The sequence below is a fragment of the Lampetra planeri genome, chromosome 39 (genome assembly GCF_965212315.1).
Source record: "Lampetra planeri chromosome 39, kcLamPlan1.2.h2, whole genome shotgun sequence".
Lineage (NCBI taxonomy): Eukaryota > Metazoa > Chordata > Hyperoartia > Petromyzontiformes > Petromyzontidae > Lampetra > Lampetra planeri.
In genome coordinates this window covers 832,335-849,603 of record NC_136145.1, presented here as the reverse complement: position 1 = coordinate 849,603, position 17,269 = coordinate 832,335, and the positions used below count along the sequence as shown (strand labels likewise).

The window sequence follows — 17,269 nt, the reverse complement described above, 5'->3', positions numbered from 1 at the left end:
TCTCCCAACCCCTCGCCTGCCCGGCGTCGAGCGGACACACCGCTCGGCAACGGCACCACCGGTGCACTGGCACGTAGCGGCGCGCGCCACCTCCGCCGCTTACAAGCAGTGGAGCGGCCTCGCCCGTCCTGTCTGCACCGCCTCATCTCCTCCGCGAGACTTGGCCCCTCTGCTGTGACGAGCATTACCTCCCGCAGCGACGGGGGGTGGCCAGATGAGCTGGCGCGCGTGTGCCGTTGATGATGAGTTGCGCACGCCGACGCCGTCGTGTTACCGTCGCCGTCGTGTTACCCGCGCCGAGACCCTTGGACGCGTGTTTGCCATCTGCCGCTCTCTAGCCTCCTCGCCGGTTTGCCCTCCCTGCCCGCTGTGCGTGCGTGTGTCTCGCTCTCTCCTTGCCTCTCTACCTCTCGCCTCCCCACCCCTTCCGTTCTTCGCCTCTCTCCCCCGCTCTCCCTGCGCCCCCTCCCCTGCCTTACAGCCCTGTCTTCCAGACCCTCGTGTACCTGGCACTCTCTTACGTTTTTCTGCTCTGCTTCAGGTAAGCCTCTTGCCTGCCCTTCTGTCCTTTTCTGCCTGCCCCTCCTCCTGCATGCCCGCCATTCTGCCAGCCATTCCAGCTCGCCTTCCTGCCCTCCTCTGTTGTGCCCATTCTTTCCTGCCCGCTTGCCTCCCCGTCCTCTTCCAGCTGTGTGTCTTGTTCTTATAGGGGTTGTTCCCTATACAGGTTTGTAAATACCGTGTCTGTCTGCTCGTATTATTATTACCACAGTGTCGTAAATGTGCAGCGGTGAGATTTCTTATCTCGCGCAGCGCTATTACGAAAGAAGGCGCTGCTATATTTCAGTCTCCAGTAGTTTCACAGTGGATAGGCGATATTTCTACGTGTGTAATCCCAATTGAGTATTCATATTCTTTGGGTCTTTCAGTAAAGCCACGTAGAAAGAAAAATAATACAAATAATAACAATATCACGACGTTTCGATCGCAACACAAGCAATCGTCATCAGGTGAAAAAATATAGCGGGAGAGCTGCTGAGGCTGAGGCAGCTTTCCCACTATATTTTTCACCTGATGATGATTGCTTGTGTTGCGATCGAAACGTCGTGATATTTTTATATCTACGTGGCTTTACCGAAAGACCCAAAGAATATGAATTCCTGCAGTCACGAAAGCTTTAAGTCCCAGTTGAGTAATTTTGCGATGTAATCTTTCCAAATTTGGATCCTGGCGTTGGCACTACATGGCCTGCTCTTCTTGGAATGACGTCACGGAATCTTTAACGTCTACTCTGAGTGACGCAGACAACGTGTAGAATTTTACGGTTAACTATACACACCGCAGTAATAACCAGGGTGGCCTACCGGATTTGAGCCGCGAGCTTCTGCAGCAAGCGGTGGACGCTCTACCGCTGGGCCATGTCACCGCCCCAGGTGCTGAAGAGCGGGCAAAGACGATTACCAGTAATGGTGATGATAGCGATGACGATGAAGGAGATCGTTTTACCGAACTGAGCAACAGACACAACGACACTGACGATGATTGTGTGTCTGTCAAGTTTTGCATGGAACTAGGACTCGTATCTTAACACCAGATGTTCCTATAAACATCTTGCAGTTCACCAGCATTGGTTCCAGCAAGGTGCTTCTGAGACACTGAGTGTCGCAACCAGTTTGCAGTTTGCTGCTGAAATGACAGGCTCACAGAAGGAAGGCCATGTGGCCAATGGGATGTTTAAAAATTACACTTGTATATTTTCTGTGTGTGGAGGGACAGATATGCGAAGGAGGCGCGCATTGTCTTGTATCAAACACGTTTGATATTCGTCCAGCTCGTAGACTAAATGAAGCGGATCGCTAAGTTATTGAACAATTGAAGATGCCGCTCTTACACTTGTGCAGTATTCACATGCGTGCTGATCTGTGTGTGCGTGCATTTTGGTGTGTGCTCGCACTTGCGTGCATATTAATTAATGCCTGTGTCCCTGTCTGCGTGTGCGTTTGCTTGTTTGCATATATCTTGCCTGTGTCTGGCTGTATGTGTTTGTGCCTGCGTGCGTGCATGCCTGCCTGCCTGTCTGTACATGCCTGGGTGAGCCTGTCTGCATGTCTGTATGTGTGTCTTTGTGCGCATCCCTGCCTGTGTACCTCCCTGTGCTGGCCTGCATGTTCCTGTCTCTGTGTGTGTTCCCGCGTGTTTGCACGTGTATGTATGTGTGTGCATGCCTGTCTGCGTGTTTATGTCTCCCTGTGTGTGCGCGTACCTGTCTTTGTACCTGTGTACTTCCCTGTACTTTCCTGTCTGTGTTCATACGTGTTGGGTGCGTGTGTCTGTGTGCCTGCCGTCTGCCTGTGCCTGCCTCTGCGTGCACCTCGCCTGTCTTTCCGTGCCTATGTCTGCCGGTCGCTGCTTGCGACCGCTTGCGTCCGCTTGTGCGCGCCAACCTTTAGCTTTGTGAAGGGCGACGTGTTCATCGTGCACAACACCCTGGAGGACGGCTGGCTCTGGGTGACGAACCTGCGCACCAGCGAGCACGGAGTCATCGTGGAGGACCTGGTGGAGGAAGTGGTGAGCACCCATTCTTTATTCGACCTCTCCCCCCCTGGCCCGCACACCGCCGCGGGTGAAGGTGTGTCTTCGCGCTCGCCTGCCGGTCAGTTGGCGTGTGCCAAACTAAAATGCCGCTCGGTAGTGTAGACACAAATGAACGGTGTGGAATAAAAATTGAAGAGGAGCATTCATTGATTCATTCGGTATTAACGAATGGATTTGCAAGGAAGACCAGGATGTCGATTGACACGTAAAGCAAACACGGAATGACACGCATGTTCAACATGCATACATGCTTGTATGTTGAACTTCTGTATGTTGAACTTCTTTTGTACCATACGTAGCCAACCGTGCGGGGGAAGGACAACATATACATCACACACGCATACAAATATCCCCCATTTAGCCTTCCAATAGGCTGTTGGAGCAAGTGCTTTTAGCGAGCACCTATGAAGGCTGGCATGGTACTCGAGGGGGTGGGTGGCCAGCACCGCACCCGACCGCCTTTGTCTCCCTCGTTTGAGGCTGAGTGAACTTAGGGGAGGCGCGGGACAGGTTCAGATAATCGTCATCGGTGTTGGCCGTGAGCGGGAATCGAACTCGAGTCGCCGAGTTCGTAGCACAGCGCGCTAATCGCTAGACTACCGCTCCCCACCGCATGGAACACACACATACACCCACATATATGTACGCATATTACACACATCCACTGCCATAATACACACAAGCACCCACCACACACGCATGCAGAGAAAACCTGTAATGACACCTATACAATTTTTTTACCTATACCTTACACGTTCAAAGCGAGCATGGGCAGCGAAGCAGTGGCTGATAAAGAATACCAACAACAGTGATAATAGTTTAACTAAAGATAATTATCCTCGACATCCGCATGACGAAGATCGCGCCTTGGTTAGCCGTGCTGTAGGGCCACTGCCACGAACGACCGCGGAGCTGGTTGTGGTCGGTTAGCGCCCCGTGAGAGGGCATTTGTAACGGCGCTGCTGTGTGATGACACGGTGCGGACCGCTAACGGTGACCTCTCTTCTCTTCAGGCCAGCAAGGAGGATCCTCATGAAGGAAAGCCGTGAGTGTCGCCTCGTCTCTCCCCACACCGTGACCACCGTTTTGTGTCTGCCAGCGCTGCCAGGTAGCTCAGCGGTAGAGCGAGGAGGCTCGCAGCAGTCGGAAGGTCACAAGTTCAAATCCTGAGTTGGCCCATCATCCCTTCCCCCCCCCTGGGGTTGATAACATAGGTACCGTTATGTGGGGAAGATCTGACAGCTGTTGTCCGATGGATACACATGCCCCCACCTTTCCATTGAAATGCAGAATCTCCACCACTGTCTCTGCAGGGACCATTGGTAAACTGTAGATGAGGAACAATGCGTCAATGCCCAGGTGAACGGGAATTCACTTTGGCTTGAGCAGTCACGGGGACAGAACTCGCCACAGGTGTAGCTTCGTACACAGCGGCATGTACTCGTGACCGCATCAGGCAGTCGCAGGTCGAGGGAGATCTTGAACCTGGACTTGAACAGGGGCAGGGAATCAACAACTCGGATGGACGGGGGAAGGGAATTCTACAGCAATGGGGGCAGCAGAGGAGAATGAGCAACCTGCCCACTTATAGAAGGTTGACTGCGACTTTCCACGGACAGCCTGGGTTGCTGGAGCAGAGAACATTAGGAGGGGAGTAGAATGAGACCGACCTGGCCGACCTGGTGTGACTATGTGTGAGTTATATCTGGAGTCTGGCTAGCCAAGGTTTCACCATCCCGAAATGGTTTAACGGAACTGAAACTCCGTCTCTTGCTTTGCAGGTGGTTCCATGGCAAGATCACGAAGCAGGAAGCGTACACCCTCCTCATGTCCGGTGAGAACTCGGCACACGCTCGCCCCCCCCCCCCCCACCTTGTTAAGGCGCGTCGCGACACCGAGAACACAAGAAGCTGGCAAAGCAGCCCATCGAGGGAGCCTGTGTTTTGCCGTAGCTTTCAGGCGTGTACAGATGGCACGTACGCAAGAAAACTCTCGTACACGTGAGCTCGCACACGTGCGTGCGTCGTCGAAGCGGCAATTCCAAAAGTTTCTGGGTCCGTACGCCTCCATCAATCCTCAAGACGGGTTTTTGCGGACCACCGTGCAGTAAATAGATGTGGTGCTTTGTGGAAAAAAATCCCCCCCCATCGCCTTGCGGGCACCACCAGTGGCCTGGTCAGGCAGGCTCGGCGGGAGAGCAAGCGGCTCGCAATCGGAAGGTCTCGAGGTCAAAATCCTGGCTGGGACTGTTGGCTTGGCCCACCATCCTTCCCCCTAGGGAGTCGATACAATGAGTCAATGAGTGTCACCAAGTGGGGAAGTCGATGGCAATCGTTGTGCTTTGGATATACTCACCCCGGCCATACGAATGTTGATTTTGTTTTTTGTTTTCCTGAAGTGGGCAAAGTGTGCAGCTTCCTGGTACGCCCGTCGGACAGCACGCCGGGTGACTACTCGCTCTACTTCCGCACGCCCGACAACATCCAGCGCTTCAAGATCCAGCGGTCCACCAGCACGCAGTTCAGCATGGGCGGCCGCTACTACAACAGGTGTCTGAGCCTGTGTGTGTGTGTATAGTGCTCGCTAACAGCACTTGCCCCAACAGTCTGTACAGGCAATTCGGAGGATCTTTGTCTTTTTGTATGGGGAGGAATATTTTCGTGGTTTAATGGGGCTGCGCTATGAACTTGGGTGATCCAAGTTCGATTCCCGCTCTCTGCCAACAACTGAGACGATTATCTGAACTGGTCCTGGGCCTCCCCTCAGTCGACTCAACCTGAAATGAGTATCTGGCATCATGTATAATCATTTCCACTTGGGAGACGAAGGCAGCCCAGTGTGATACTGACCACCCACCGCCTCGTGTACCGTGCTGGCTTTCATAGGTGCTCCCTAACAACACTTACCCCACCGATCTGTGCAGGCTATCTATGCAGGGGATTTTTGCGCACGTAAGTGCTACAAGCCACGCTGCAGACAAGGAAAACGTTGGGTTATGGAGGAATTCACCTTCCCACCGTTGACGCTATGCCAGAAAAATGCACGGATTTCGCGAAGTCGCGAGAAATGTCGATGAAATGGAACTCGCCTGCGTCCGTACAAGCAGCTGTGGCGTGCGGCGAACCCCCGCCCCTCCCCCACCCATGGCTTGTGCATGTCTCTCCATGTCTTTGTTGTCTTTCCCCCACACCTCTGATTAGCACGGTTGCCTACGTACGGTGCTAAAGAAGTTCAAGCATACATGCGACATGCATAATCTGAGACGAGCGCGTGCCGTTCCTTTGTAGCATCGACGAGATAATCAATCACTACAAGCAGGAGCAGATTGTGGAGGGACACAACCTCAAGGAGCCCGTGCCCGTCCAGGTGAGAGGCGGCGACGCCAACAACACGTGGCATCTGTCGGTCGCGGGTGTCTCTTCCCGCCTGGCGTTTTTTCCTCTCGTCTGTAGACAGCCGTCCTGCTCCTTTCTCTCTCTCTCTCCACTCAATCCTGTCCAGGGCCATCTCTTGCACATCCACTACAATCCTCCATATCCCTCCAATGTCCAACTTACCGGTTGCTTTGCCAGGCATTTTGCTTGCATTTTCATCATCATCATCGTCAGCCATGAGCAATCCACTGCTGGATTAAGTCCTCCCCAAGCAGTCGCCATCTCTCACGGCCACACGGAATCCCATATCGCTCCTGCTGCGCGTAAGATAGATCGATTGTAGCATCCGGCTCGTACCTGCGCTCCATCTCCGCGGTGGACATCCCTCTTGGGGCGTGCAAGTCGGCAACACAAATGTGAATGACCTCGGAAACAATTTTAACCTTTCGACAGCGTTTGTGATGCCAGTGACTTCAGAAGAAGCCCTCCTCAAATGAGCATCGAGTAGTGCAAATCTATATTGACAACTCTGATCCACTGGTGGAAATTCCACGTTCCTATGTCAGGAACCGGTCTGTCCAGAGGATAACCGCGATTGAAATTCCCACAAAGTGGTACAGCTTCATCAGACGGAGCTCGTCTCACCCACCTCGGAGAGGAATGCCGCCCACGACGGTGATGGTAACGACGATGACGAGGTTGCATTTGCGCCGACAGGACAACAAGTTGTACTGCAACATGGTCGATGGCAAGGACATCTACCGCACGATCCGCGAGCGGCAGAGAGACACGATGCTGCTCAAGAACGTGGTGAAGAAGGGCTACCTCCTCAAGAAAGGTGAGCGGCGGCGGCGGCGTCGCCACTTTCACCGACGACCCGAGTTTTGCTTTCCGACCGCAGTGACGGCATCCTCCGGGTGTCGTGCTCGTGTCTGGCAGCAAGAAGGCCGTGGGTGCGATTCCCTACTCGGGTGCCTTTCTGTGCAGAGTTTGTATCTTCTCCCGCTGATCTGTAGAGAGTGTGAGTGAGAGTGGAGTTTGTATGTTCTCCCCCTGTTCTGTAGAGAGTGTGAGTGGAGTTTGTATGTTCTCCCCCTGTTCTGTAGAGAGTGTGAGTGAGAGTGGAGTTTATCTTCTCCCGCTGTTCTGTAGAGAGTGCGAGTGGCGTTTTATAATCTCCTGTTCTGTACGCAGTGTGAGTGAGAGTGGAGTTTGTATGTTCTCCCCTTGTTCTGTAGAGTGTGTGAGTGCCGTTTTTATATTCTACTTTTTCTTCATGGATTTCCTCCAGGTTCCCCGGTTTACCTCCCATAGCTAAACACACAGAATGTAACTGGTATTGGCCAAAACATCGCAATGCTGAAAATTGACACTGAAAATTGCTAAATTCAGACGATGGGGGAGGGGGGGTGGTGATTGCTATGCGTTTCCCAATTAAGTCACTGGATCAAGGGGAAGATAACCAAGAGGCAGAGATGAGTGATCTGGAGATGAGAGGTACGGATTAGTTGTCACATGCAGACATTATGATGTAACGTCTGAATGATGTAACGCCTGAATGATGTAACGCCAGCACACGCTCATTGTATTCCTCGGCCCATGAGGGGATATGACCAGAAGGGCTCTCTGCCTTGGATCTTTTTGCGTGATCAACGATGACCGGACTGAGGCCTTCGACTGTCTCCGCTTGAGAACCTGGTTCAACCACGGCCGGCTGAAACGCCAGAATTGAACCCAGGATCTCGGTTGCGGCAGCTAGCCTGCCCCACCATCGTGGCCGGCGCGCTGAGCCGGGCTGACGGCCACCAAACCCGGTGTGTGCCACGCTGCCTCCCACAGGCAAGAGCAAGCGCTGGAAGAGCCTCTACTTCGTGCTGGGCGGGAACGACGCACAGCTCTTCTTCTTCGAGAGCGAGAAGCGTGCCACCAAACCCAAGGGCCTCATCGACCTCAGCATCTGCTCCATCTACGCCGTGCACGAGAGCTTCTTTGGACGGTGAGCTGCGGGCTAGTGGGCTTGGCGGGTGGGCGAGCTTGTGGCTGGCTGGTGGGCTGGCAGGCTGGTTGATGGGCTGGTAGGGGTGGGCTGGTGGTCGGACAGCCTGGTAGGCGATCTGATGGGCTGGCAGACTCGTAGACGGGCCCGTGGGCTGGCAGGTTGGTGTACAGGCTGCAGGCTGCAGGCTGGTGGGCGGGTTGGGTGGTGGGCAAGCTGATGGACTGGCAGGCTGGTGGGGGGTCTTGCGGGTGACTGGACTGGTGGACGGGCTGGCTGGCAGGCTGGTGGGCTGGCAGGCAGGTTGGTGACTAGACTGGTTGACCGGCTGGCTGGCTGGTGGTCAGGCAGGCAGGTTGGTGGGCAGGCTGGTGGGCGGGTTGGGTGGTGGACTGGCAGGCTGGTGGGTGCTGGCTGTCTGGTTTCTTGCTGATCGCGTCCACACTTTCCCACGCAGGCCCCACTGCTTCCAGATCGTGGTGCAGGACTTCAGCGAGGAGAACGACATCTTCTACTTTGCCGCCGAGACCCAGGAGTCGGCGCAGGTGAGCGGGCGGAGCGGAGGGGCCACGCGCGGGTTCGTAAACGCGGTCGTGCACGTGACGAAGACACGTGTTTGACTCGACCATGTAGGATTTCGCAGCACGATGCTAATGTCAATTACGGATCAAAGCATACCTCAAAGTCGTGTACGTGAAAAGCAATTTTAACATTAGAAATAATGGCGAAGGAGGGGGTTCGGTAATTTCACTCGCAGACATAATCGCCTATATTATCCGAGCCTATATCAACACAATACATGTCTACACAATATAATACTGTAAATAAAAAATTAAATCATGTAAACTCTAATATACTTCCTATAAAATAAAAATGTAAATAAAGAGGGGATGGATGGAGACGAGACAAAGGGAAGATTGCCGGTCTTCATGCGGCGAGATGCTGCACGGTGCAGCACGCTCGTCATCGTACCGCACTGGCTGCTGACAACGCCATTGGGTTGCGGTGCCAGGCTAGGGTGGCGTACGTCGCATTGCGGATGGCATTCAGAAAATTGCCTCGCATGTGTCAATAAAATGTCTCAATGCAAAGCGTGCGTTATTCCATAACGCCGTACTATAGAAGTGCATGAACCGAGGATTGTCTGTATAACCCCAGAGGAAGTGGTAGTACAGTGGTTGGCGCGCTGAGCTACGAAGCTGGCCATCCGCGCTCACTTCCCGCTCGCGGCCAATAGCAGTGATGAATATCTGAACCATTCCGGGGCCTGCCCTTAGTCGACCTGGCCGTAAACGAGAAATTGGTGCGGTGTGTAAACATCGCCGCTGGGAAGACAAAGGCTGCCGAGCGTGGCGCCGGTCACACAGTCACCTCGTGCTCCATGCCGGCCTTCACAGATGCTCTCCTAAAGGCCCTACGTCGGCTACACGGGGGCATCTCTGTCTGTGTGTGTGTCCTCAGGAGTGGATGAAGGCCATCCAGCAGTCCTGCGCCAAGTTCCGCCGTCTTACGCAGGGCTCCACCAACAAGCACCTGCGCCAGGTACTTGCAGCACTACACGCGATCGTAGCACGGCGAGAAAAAGATCTTATTTATTGTTATGACTGACTTGGTGTCGGTAGAGCAAACGCCTCGCTTTCGGAAGGTCTCCAGTTCATATCGTGTTTGGTTGGGGGTTGACTCGGCCAATCATTTCTCCCGCGTCAATAAAATAGGTACCACGTTGTGACGAAATCAAGTGGTTGTCCAATGGATTAGGCTCGCCCCCGCCTACCATCAGGATGTGGAACTTCTTCCACTGGCTCTGCAGGGCTGTAAAAGAGAGATGAGCACCAATGTCACGATGCTCATTGGAACAGGAGATCACTCTGACTTGTTTCGAGAAACTAATTTTCCTGAATATTCGTTGTTTGCGCAGTTTTTTTTATTTCCTCTGTAATGGGATTGTGTTTGCTCGCTTCGTTGCTGTATTTTGTTTTTACGTCTTCTCTGCGGCCGTACGGCCGTCCACTTTTCACCGAGTTAATCTTAACAATTAGCAATTCCCGTTAGGGTCACGGAACTGGTTGCAGAGAGAGTGTTTTTTTGCGTGTGTGTGTGTGTGTAATCTTTTTGCTGTGGGGAGCGGCACTGTAGCGGTTAGCAATGCCGCACTACGAACCCGGCGACCCGAGTTCGATTCCCGCTCACGGCCAACACAGGTGACGATTATCTGAACTGGTCATGGGCCTCCCCTAGGTCAACTCGGCCTCAAATGAGTACCTGGTGCGGTGTGTAAACATCGCCACTGAGGGAGACAAAGACGGCCGGGCGTGGGGCTGGCCACCCACCGCCTCGTGTGCCGTGCTGGCCTCCAAAGGTACTTGCTGACAACACTTGCTGTGACCCAGCTCAGTCCAACCTTGCTAATGAGACTCTTTATCCTGGTCTCTTCAAGTTACCACCCGGTTTAACAAAATCAACTTGAATGTGACCCCGATGTGGCGCCTCTGCCGCCGCCGCCATGCCCTCGCAGGTGCGCAGCCTCACGCTGTACGTGGAGGAGGCGCACAAGCTCCCGGCGAAGCACCTGACGCACCCGTACTGCACCATCCTGCTCAACAACGTGCAGGTGGCACGCACGCCCGCCAAGGAGGGACAGAATCCTGTGTGGGCCGAAGAGTTTGTCTTTGAGTGAGTGCGCACGGGCACGCTTGCCGGCGAGCTCTGCCATGTCACCCGCCTACTCTCTCGCTCAGTCACTCGCTCGTTGACTTTCTGAGTCTCTTTCTCAATCACTCACTGACTCGCTTAGTACCTTGCTTGGTCACTCACTGACTCGCTCAATACCTTGCTCAGTCACTCGCTGACTCACTCAGTCCCTTTGCTCAGTCAAACGCTCGCTGACTTGCTCAGTCGCTCGCCGAGCCACTCGCGCACAGACTCACTCAGTCACCCACTGGCTGACTCGGTCACCCTGTCAGTCAATTGCTTGCTCGCTCACTTGCCTGCAAGGTGATTCGGCATTACGATTGTAAGTTTCCAAAAGGCCATGTTGATTGTGCTCGGATGGGTGACCACCATACCCAACAGGCTGCTATAGACTGCTGTGGTTGTGGCTATGTTGAGGGCAGCACAGGGTAGTGCAGCAAAATCCAATGTTGTCCTGTACTTGATGCTCCCCCCCCCCCCCTTCAACCCACACTGACCATCACGGTGAAGCATGGTCATATAACCCCCACGACCCAGATGGCGGGCGAGGGGAGGCCGTCATCCAGCAGTAGATTGGCTGCTGTACACAGTGCGCGTGAGCATCTCGGACGTGCTGTGTTGTGGGAAGCGAGGCGGTGTTGCCTGAGGGTGCGGGCGGCCGGGTTTGATCATGTGTGTATGTTGAACTTCTTTCGCACCGTATGTAGCCAACTGTGCTAATTGGAGGCACGGAGAAAGGACAACAAACTAAACACAAAAAGCAGTTCTAAAGAAATTAGTTTTCAATCTAGATTATTTAAAAATGCATGGCTGCAGTGGCTTAATATCGGAAGGAAGAGCGTTCCAGATAGCCGCAAAATGGCATCTGACAGCGCGCGATGCGGTGACCATCTTTGTTCGATGGTTAACTAAAGCCGCTGCGAAGTTGACAGGAGTTCGTGTGATGGTTGATGCCCCTTGACGAGATCGGCAAGGTATTGCGGTTCATTTGTGGCAAGCATCTTGTGTGTCAAGAGCACGACCTTGTAATGTGTTCGTTCAGCAACCGGAAGCCAATGCAGAATGGCCCCCACTGTGGAATTATCGTCCATGCCTCTGCACCCCCTGTGCTCCCTTCTACCCACCCAGTGACCTTCCCCCGGACATTGATGTGTTTGAGATCATCCTCAGCAACCGGACCAAGAAGTACAAGGATCCTGACATCTGTGAGTGAAAGTTGAACATTGTAACCAATACATCACCACCACCATCGCCACCGGTGCTACCATTACCACCAATGCCACACTACTTCCTATCGTCAATGTCATCCCTATTGCCACCGTCGCCACCATCGCCACAAACAACACCTGATTAACATCATCTCTTCTCCCATCACCACTTCAACCTCCTTAGCTATTGCTGCAACTACCATCAACACCACCGCCATTACTGCCACCAGTGCCACCACTTCCATATCCACTGCCAATCACCACTGCTGCCACCAGCATCACCGTCACCACCTCCATCACCACTTTAACCATCACCACCACTACCATTATTTTCACCACCACCATTATTTCCACCGCTGTGATTCCCACATTTCACTGCGAGTACGACTTGAGGATCGGTGGTGTTCACACACGGATGGGAAAGACCTGGCCAACGGCGTTCGCCACTGCCTTGTCACAGGAAGCTGTGCAGTCAGCTGACATTGGGCAGTGTGTACTTCAGAGGAGGAAGCAAGGCCAGCCAGGGCTTGTTGTGTGGATGAAGATGGCGTTTGCTTTGTCAGTAAATTGTTGCAGGGAGTACCAGCTGGATTGCGAGCGCAGGACAAATGGTTCGCTCTGATCTCTCCTTGCTCCCCATCTTTCCAACATCTCATCTCCCCGTCTGCATTCTCCCACGTCACTGCTCTCTCTCTTTTTTCCCCCCCACATCGCTCTATAACCCTCTCCAACTTCCCATTCTCGTCCTCCCTGCGTCTCCATTTCATCGCCCCCTCATCTCCCCGTTATCGCCATGCCTCTCTCTACTCCTCGTCGTCTCCCCCGTGTCTCTATTCCGCTCGCTGCTCATCCACTTCTCTCCCGTGTCTCTCCCGCCCTTCCATCTCCTCTTCATCTCCCCCCGTGTCCCCTTCTCCCCGTCGTCCCCGTGTATCTGCCTCGTCGTTTCCTCCTCCTCCTCCTCATCTCCCCGTGTCTCCTCCTCGCCCCACCGTCTCCGCAGTGTTCATGTGCTGCCCGCTGAAGCGGCTGCAGAACGGTCACCTGACGGACGAGTGGTTCCAGTTGACGTCGCATGTGCCGCTGCGCGGTGTCGAGCCCGGCTCGCTGCGCGTCAAGGCGCGCTACTCGCTCGAGGTCATCATGCCCGAGGACGAGTATGCCGACTTCCGCGAGGTGAGGAAGGGCCCCCCTCCTCACGTGGCTTGCCAACATCGACGTCGTCCTGCTGCTAATGTTGCCGACGCTGCTGCCGATGATGCTGCTGATGGCAGTGATGATGATGACGGTGGTCATGCTGGTTATTTGATGATATTCCCTATGCACACAACATTTCGATTTTCTGGTTGTTGCCACTTGACGGCAGCAGTAGCGGACATCATCATGCGTGCGTGCGTGTGCATGTGTGTGGCCTACAAACAGAGGGGAGGGATAATTATATCAGCGCACGACCAACATCCATGGTAAATATTTTAACCAGTCCATGACCTCCCCTATGTCGACTCAACCTTAAAATGAGCACCTGGTGCGGTGTGTAAAACATCAATACTGGGGAGACAATGGCGGCCGGTCGTGGCGCTTGCTACCCATCCCTCGTGCGCCTTGCCGGCCTTCATAGGTGCTCGCTAACGGCACTTTCCCCAACAGTCCGCGGGTGAGAGGGCGCCATCTTCCGAGTCGCAAGCGTAGACGGGGACCGAGGGGCGGCTGCGTCGCGGTCGATTAACCGAGCGCCGTCCTGTTGTCTTTGTCGCCGCTGGCGTCGCGTGCAGCTTCTGCAGCAGCCACGCGAGTACCACGTGGTGCAGGCGCTGTCGCACGTGTGCGGCCAGGACCGCTCGCTGCTCGCCAGCACGCTCCTGCGCGTCTTCCGGCACGAGCGGCAGGAGGTGGCGCTGCTGCGCACCTTCAACGACCGCGAGATCAGCATGGAAGGCAAGCGCCCGCCACATGCCTCTTCAATTGCCCGCCAGCCGGTCACACGCGCACGCACGTTCCACGCTCCGCTCTTGTGGGAAACGGTAGCCACAATAATTCTGCACGTGCGTGGATTGGGTGGCGCGTATTTATCGCTCTGGTTGTTTGCTTTTGGGAAAGCTGGGTTTTTAACAAATTAGATGACTCGGTCCAATTGTACCTCCTGGGGTTGATAAATTGAGAAGGCAACAGTGGTCGCCCAATGCGTAAACTCACCTCCGTCGTGGAAATGTGGAATTCCCACCACTGACTCTGCATGGCTGTAAATAGAAGATGAGCACCAATGCCTCAATGCTCATTTCAGCAGCAAATCAGATTAAGCTGACGTTGGAAGAGCAACGCAGTTTTTATTGATATTGTTTCTAATTTACGAGCATTATCGACTTGTAGTTCCCCCCCAAATGTTAAATTTGTGTAAACGATGAGAAACTCATTGGACAGAAACTTGGATGCAAGCTGGCAATAAATGAGAATCCATATACTAGCAGGAGTTGAGGTCAGCACAGCGCAAGGCACGACTGTGACCCCATGGGATGGTTCCTCCCATCATGCTTTGCATTCTTACCCTCAAGACTCCTGGACACCCGTGCAAACGAGATGTTCCATCTCACGGGATTACCCAGTGTGAAATGATATTAATTAAAAAATACGAGCTGTTATTTAAGACAAGATCTGCTTGTTCTTTGGGTCTTTCGGTAAAGTCAGGTAAATAGGTTAAAAGAAAATAACAAAAAAAAAACTACGACGTTGTTTTACTTTACCGAAAGACCCAAAGAATATGAATTCCTGCAGTCACAAAAGCTTCGAGCAATATCTGCTTGCTTCAACAGGACCCGTATCTTGTAGAGAGAGAGGGTCCTTCTTATGACATCTGGCAGTTCACCAGCATTGATTCAAGCAAGCTTAACTTTTGCTGACGAGACTGTGTGCGTCGAAACCGGTCCAGAGTTTTGCTTGCACCGAATCAACGCCGCTGAAATGTTGCACTCCCAGGAGGTCGTGGGTCCGATGCATTGCGTGAAGCACACTTGCGCTTTTTAAGTGGCGATACGGACATGGCAAGGAGACGTCGCTGTCTGCGAAACGAAATTCGCCTCGTTTCACGGCTTGCGCTTTGCGCCGCCCGTTCACCCTCGTCGCCCCTCTTCCCCCCCCCCATCCTCCCCCGCGCAGAGGAGGCGGCGACGCTGTTCCGCGCCACCACGCTGGCCAGCACGCTCATGGAGCAGTACATGAAGAGCACGGCCTGGCCCTTCATCCAGCACGCGCTGCGCGACACCGTGCTGCGTGTGCTCGAGAGCCGCCAGTCCTGCGAGGTGCGCCGCGGCGATTGTGCCGCCAGCGTGTGCGGGGCATCAATCGTGCACGTGTGCGTGTTTGTGCGTGTGTGTCTCACCACTCGCTCGCTTGCATGTGTGTGGTGTGTAAACATCACCATTAGGGACACAAAGGCGGCCGGGCGTGGTGCTGACCATCCATTCCCTCGTGTGCCGGCCTTCATAGGTGCTCGCTAACAGCACTTGCCCTAATAGTCTGTTAAGGCTATACGGGGGTCTTTTTGTGACGCGGCGAGTTTGCGGTGTTCTGCGTGCGAGGGGCAGCGCTGTACGAGCGAGCCATGAGTGGTGCTATTTTCTCGCCGCTCATACGAGGCGCCCGTATTGGACGGTCGTCATCTCCGGCAGTCAACTCGTGTAACGCCCCGGTTCTGTACCGTCGCCTCCTGTCCGTGAGCCCATCGACACTTCATGTGGCCTCAAAAGCGCAGCAAACCTAGCACGAGCGCTGTGGCGACGTCAACCGCCACAAATACAACAGCGGCGAATGGCGGCTGTTGTATTTAATAGTCACGGCTCGACTCAGGCTTGGCTCTGGCTCAAGCGAGCCGGCTCAATGCCACACTTAACTTGAGCCAGCTCCGAGCATGGTCCCAGCCCATGCTCAGGATTTACTTTTGCCAAACCTGAGCCAAGCCGCTCATTCTTGTTTTGGAAGCAGTTGCAAGACCCGAGATGTGAGCGTGAGAGACCGAGCCAGAGCCGAGGTGTGACCAGGAATACGGCCCTGAGTGTGTCTCGGTGTTGGCGGGTGTTCTTCCTAGCGTGTCTCAGCGGTTTCATAACACAATGACAAAGATCCGCCAAATAGGCTTTGACTGTTGGGGCAAGTGCTGGTAGAGAACGCACGCATCGGCGCTTCTCACGCCGCCACCATCCCCTCCGCCCTCTGCAGCTGAACCCGAGCAAACTGGAGAAGGGAGAGGACGTGAATGCGAACCTGGGCCACCTACTCGCCCTCCTCTCCGAGCTTATCGAGAAAATCTTCTTGTCCACGGACGACTTCCCCATGTGAGTGCCGATTCATCCCAACGCGGCCCCCGTTGGCGTGCACGTGTGTGCGTGCGTGCGTACTTGTGTTCGTGTTGTACTGTGTTCCTGTGTACGCGTTCGCATGTCAGAAAGAACGGCAAGACGACTCCTGAGGTTGAGAACTAATTTAAATGGCATTGCCGTGGGGAATTGTGGGTATTCAATGGATAGGCAAATATGTAACAGGACCAGTTTCGCCTTTAAGACTAATCGTACGTGCACATTCTACATCACGGTATTAATGTTACTGTTATTATTCCGCTCGTTTACCCAGGAAAACCTCACCGAGTCTCAATACTTTTTCAGAAGGGTCCTGTCTGGTTTTTGCAGTAAGGTGTCGATTTGGCCTTGTGTGATTCAATTTCAGTAAATTGCAGGTACCTTCTCAGCATTGGGATATTTTTTGCCCAATTCCAGTTATATTTTATGTTTTCTTTTAGCTATGGAAGGAAACCGGAGAACCCGGACGAAACCCCCCATGCAGAACAGGGGGAGAACATACAAACTCTGCACAGTGGGGCGCTCCAGTCGGGAATCGAACCCAAGCCCTCCTTGCTGTGAGGCCATGAGTGCTACCAACGCGCTGCCACCCTGCCATTCAATGTCACGTGACATCACCGTACCGCATTGTTTGATGCACACTGCCATGTCTAGACTGCCAAACCCTGTAGGGGTCAAAATCTGTGGCCGTGTGATTTTGCTCCATCGGCCTTCGGGGACTCCTTACACCGTGTTTTTCAGCAGCAATTGTCTTAGGTGAGCTTTACCAACCCTCATTTTGGTCTCTTTCTGTTATAAAAGCCCGGCATTACGCTTGTCCATCAACTAAATTTTGAGAACCTTTCGGAAGGCCTGAATCTAAAAGTTATGGGAAGTGGACCCCTCCTCCCCAGATGTGGGGGTAAAAAGTTGATCCAACAGGTTTACAAAAATTGTCGACCCCTCCCCGCCCAAAAAAATGAACACACCCTACATACAATAGTCATTGGTATCTGCGCATCGGTGGGGGCGAGGCGCAAAGCTCCGAGGAGCCCTCCGCGGGAGCTAGAATAAGGCGGT

The 17,269-nt window shown here is 53.8% G+C and overlaps 1 protein-coding gene across 2 annotated transcripts in view; it reads left to right on the top strand.

Moving 5' to 3' along the window:
- Window positions 1-17,269, top strand: part of RASA1 (RAS p21 protein activator 1) — a 42,268-nt gene that overhangs the window by 18,625 nt on the left and 6,374 nt on the right. The window contains exons 5-20 of one of the 2 annotated variants that reach the window (XM_078612480.1): window positions 2,451-2,568; window positions 3,609-3,640; window positions 4,377-4,429; window positions 4,994-5,144; window positions 5,883-5,961; window positions 6,687-6,807; window positions 7,809-7,965; window positions 8,423-8,510; window positions 9,427-9,507; window positions 10,481-10,638; window positions 11,785-11,861; window positions 12,868-13,040; window positions 13,637-13,799; window positions 15,015-15,157; window positions 16,074-16,189; window positions 16,651-16,767. In XM_078612480.1, the coding sequence (XP_078468606.1) occupies window positions 2,451-2,568; window positions 3,609-3,640; window positions 4,377-4,429; window positions 4,994-5,144; window positions 5,883-5,961; window positions 6,687-6,807; window positions 7,809-7,965; window positions 8,423-8,510; window positions 9,427-9,507; window positions 10,481-10,638; window positions 11,785-11,861; window positions 12,868-13,040; window positions 13,637-13,799; window positions 15,015-15,157; window positions 16,074-16,189; window positions 16,651-16,767 (1,827 nt within the window). The remainder of the gene's footprint in view (window positions 1-2,450; window positions 2,569-3,608; window positions 3,641-4,376; window positions 4,430-4,993; window positions 5,145-5,882; window positions 5,962-6,686; window positions 6,808-7,808; window positions 7,966-8,422; window positions 8,511-9,426; window positions 9,508-10,480; window positions 10,639-11,784; window positions 11,862-12,867; window positions 13,041-13,636; window positions 13,800-15,014; window positions 15,158-16,073; window positions 16,190-16,650; window positions 16,768-17,269) is intronic. The other variant, XM_078612481.1, reaches the window with a different exon arrangement.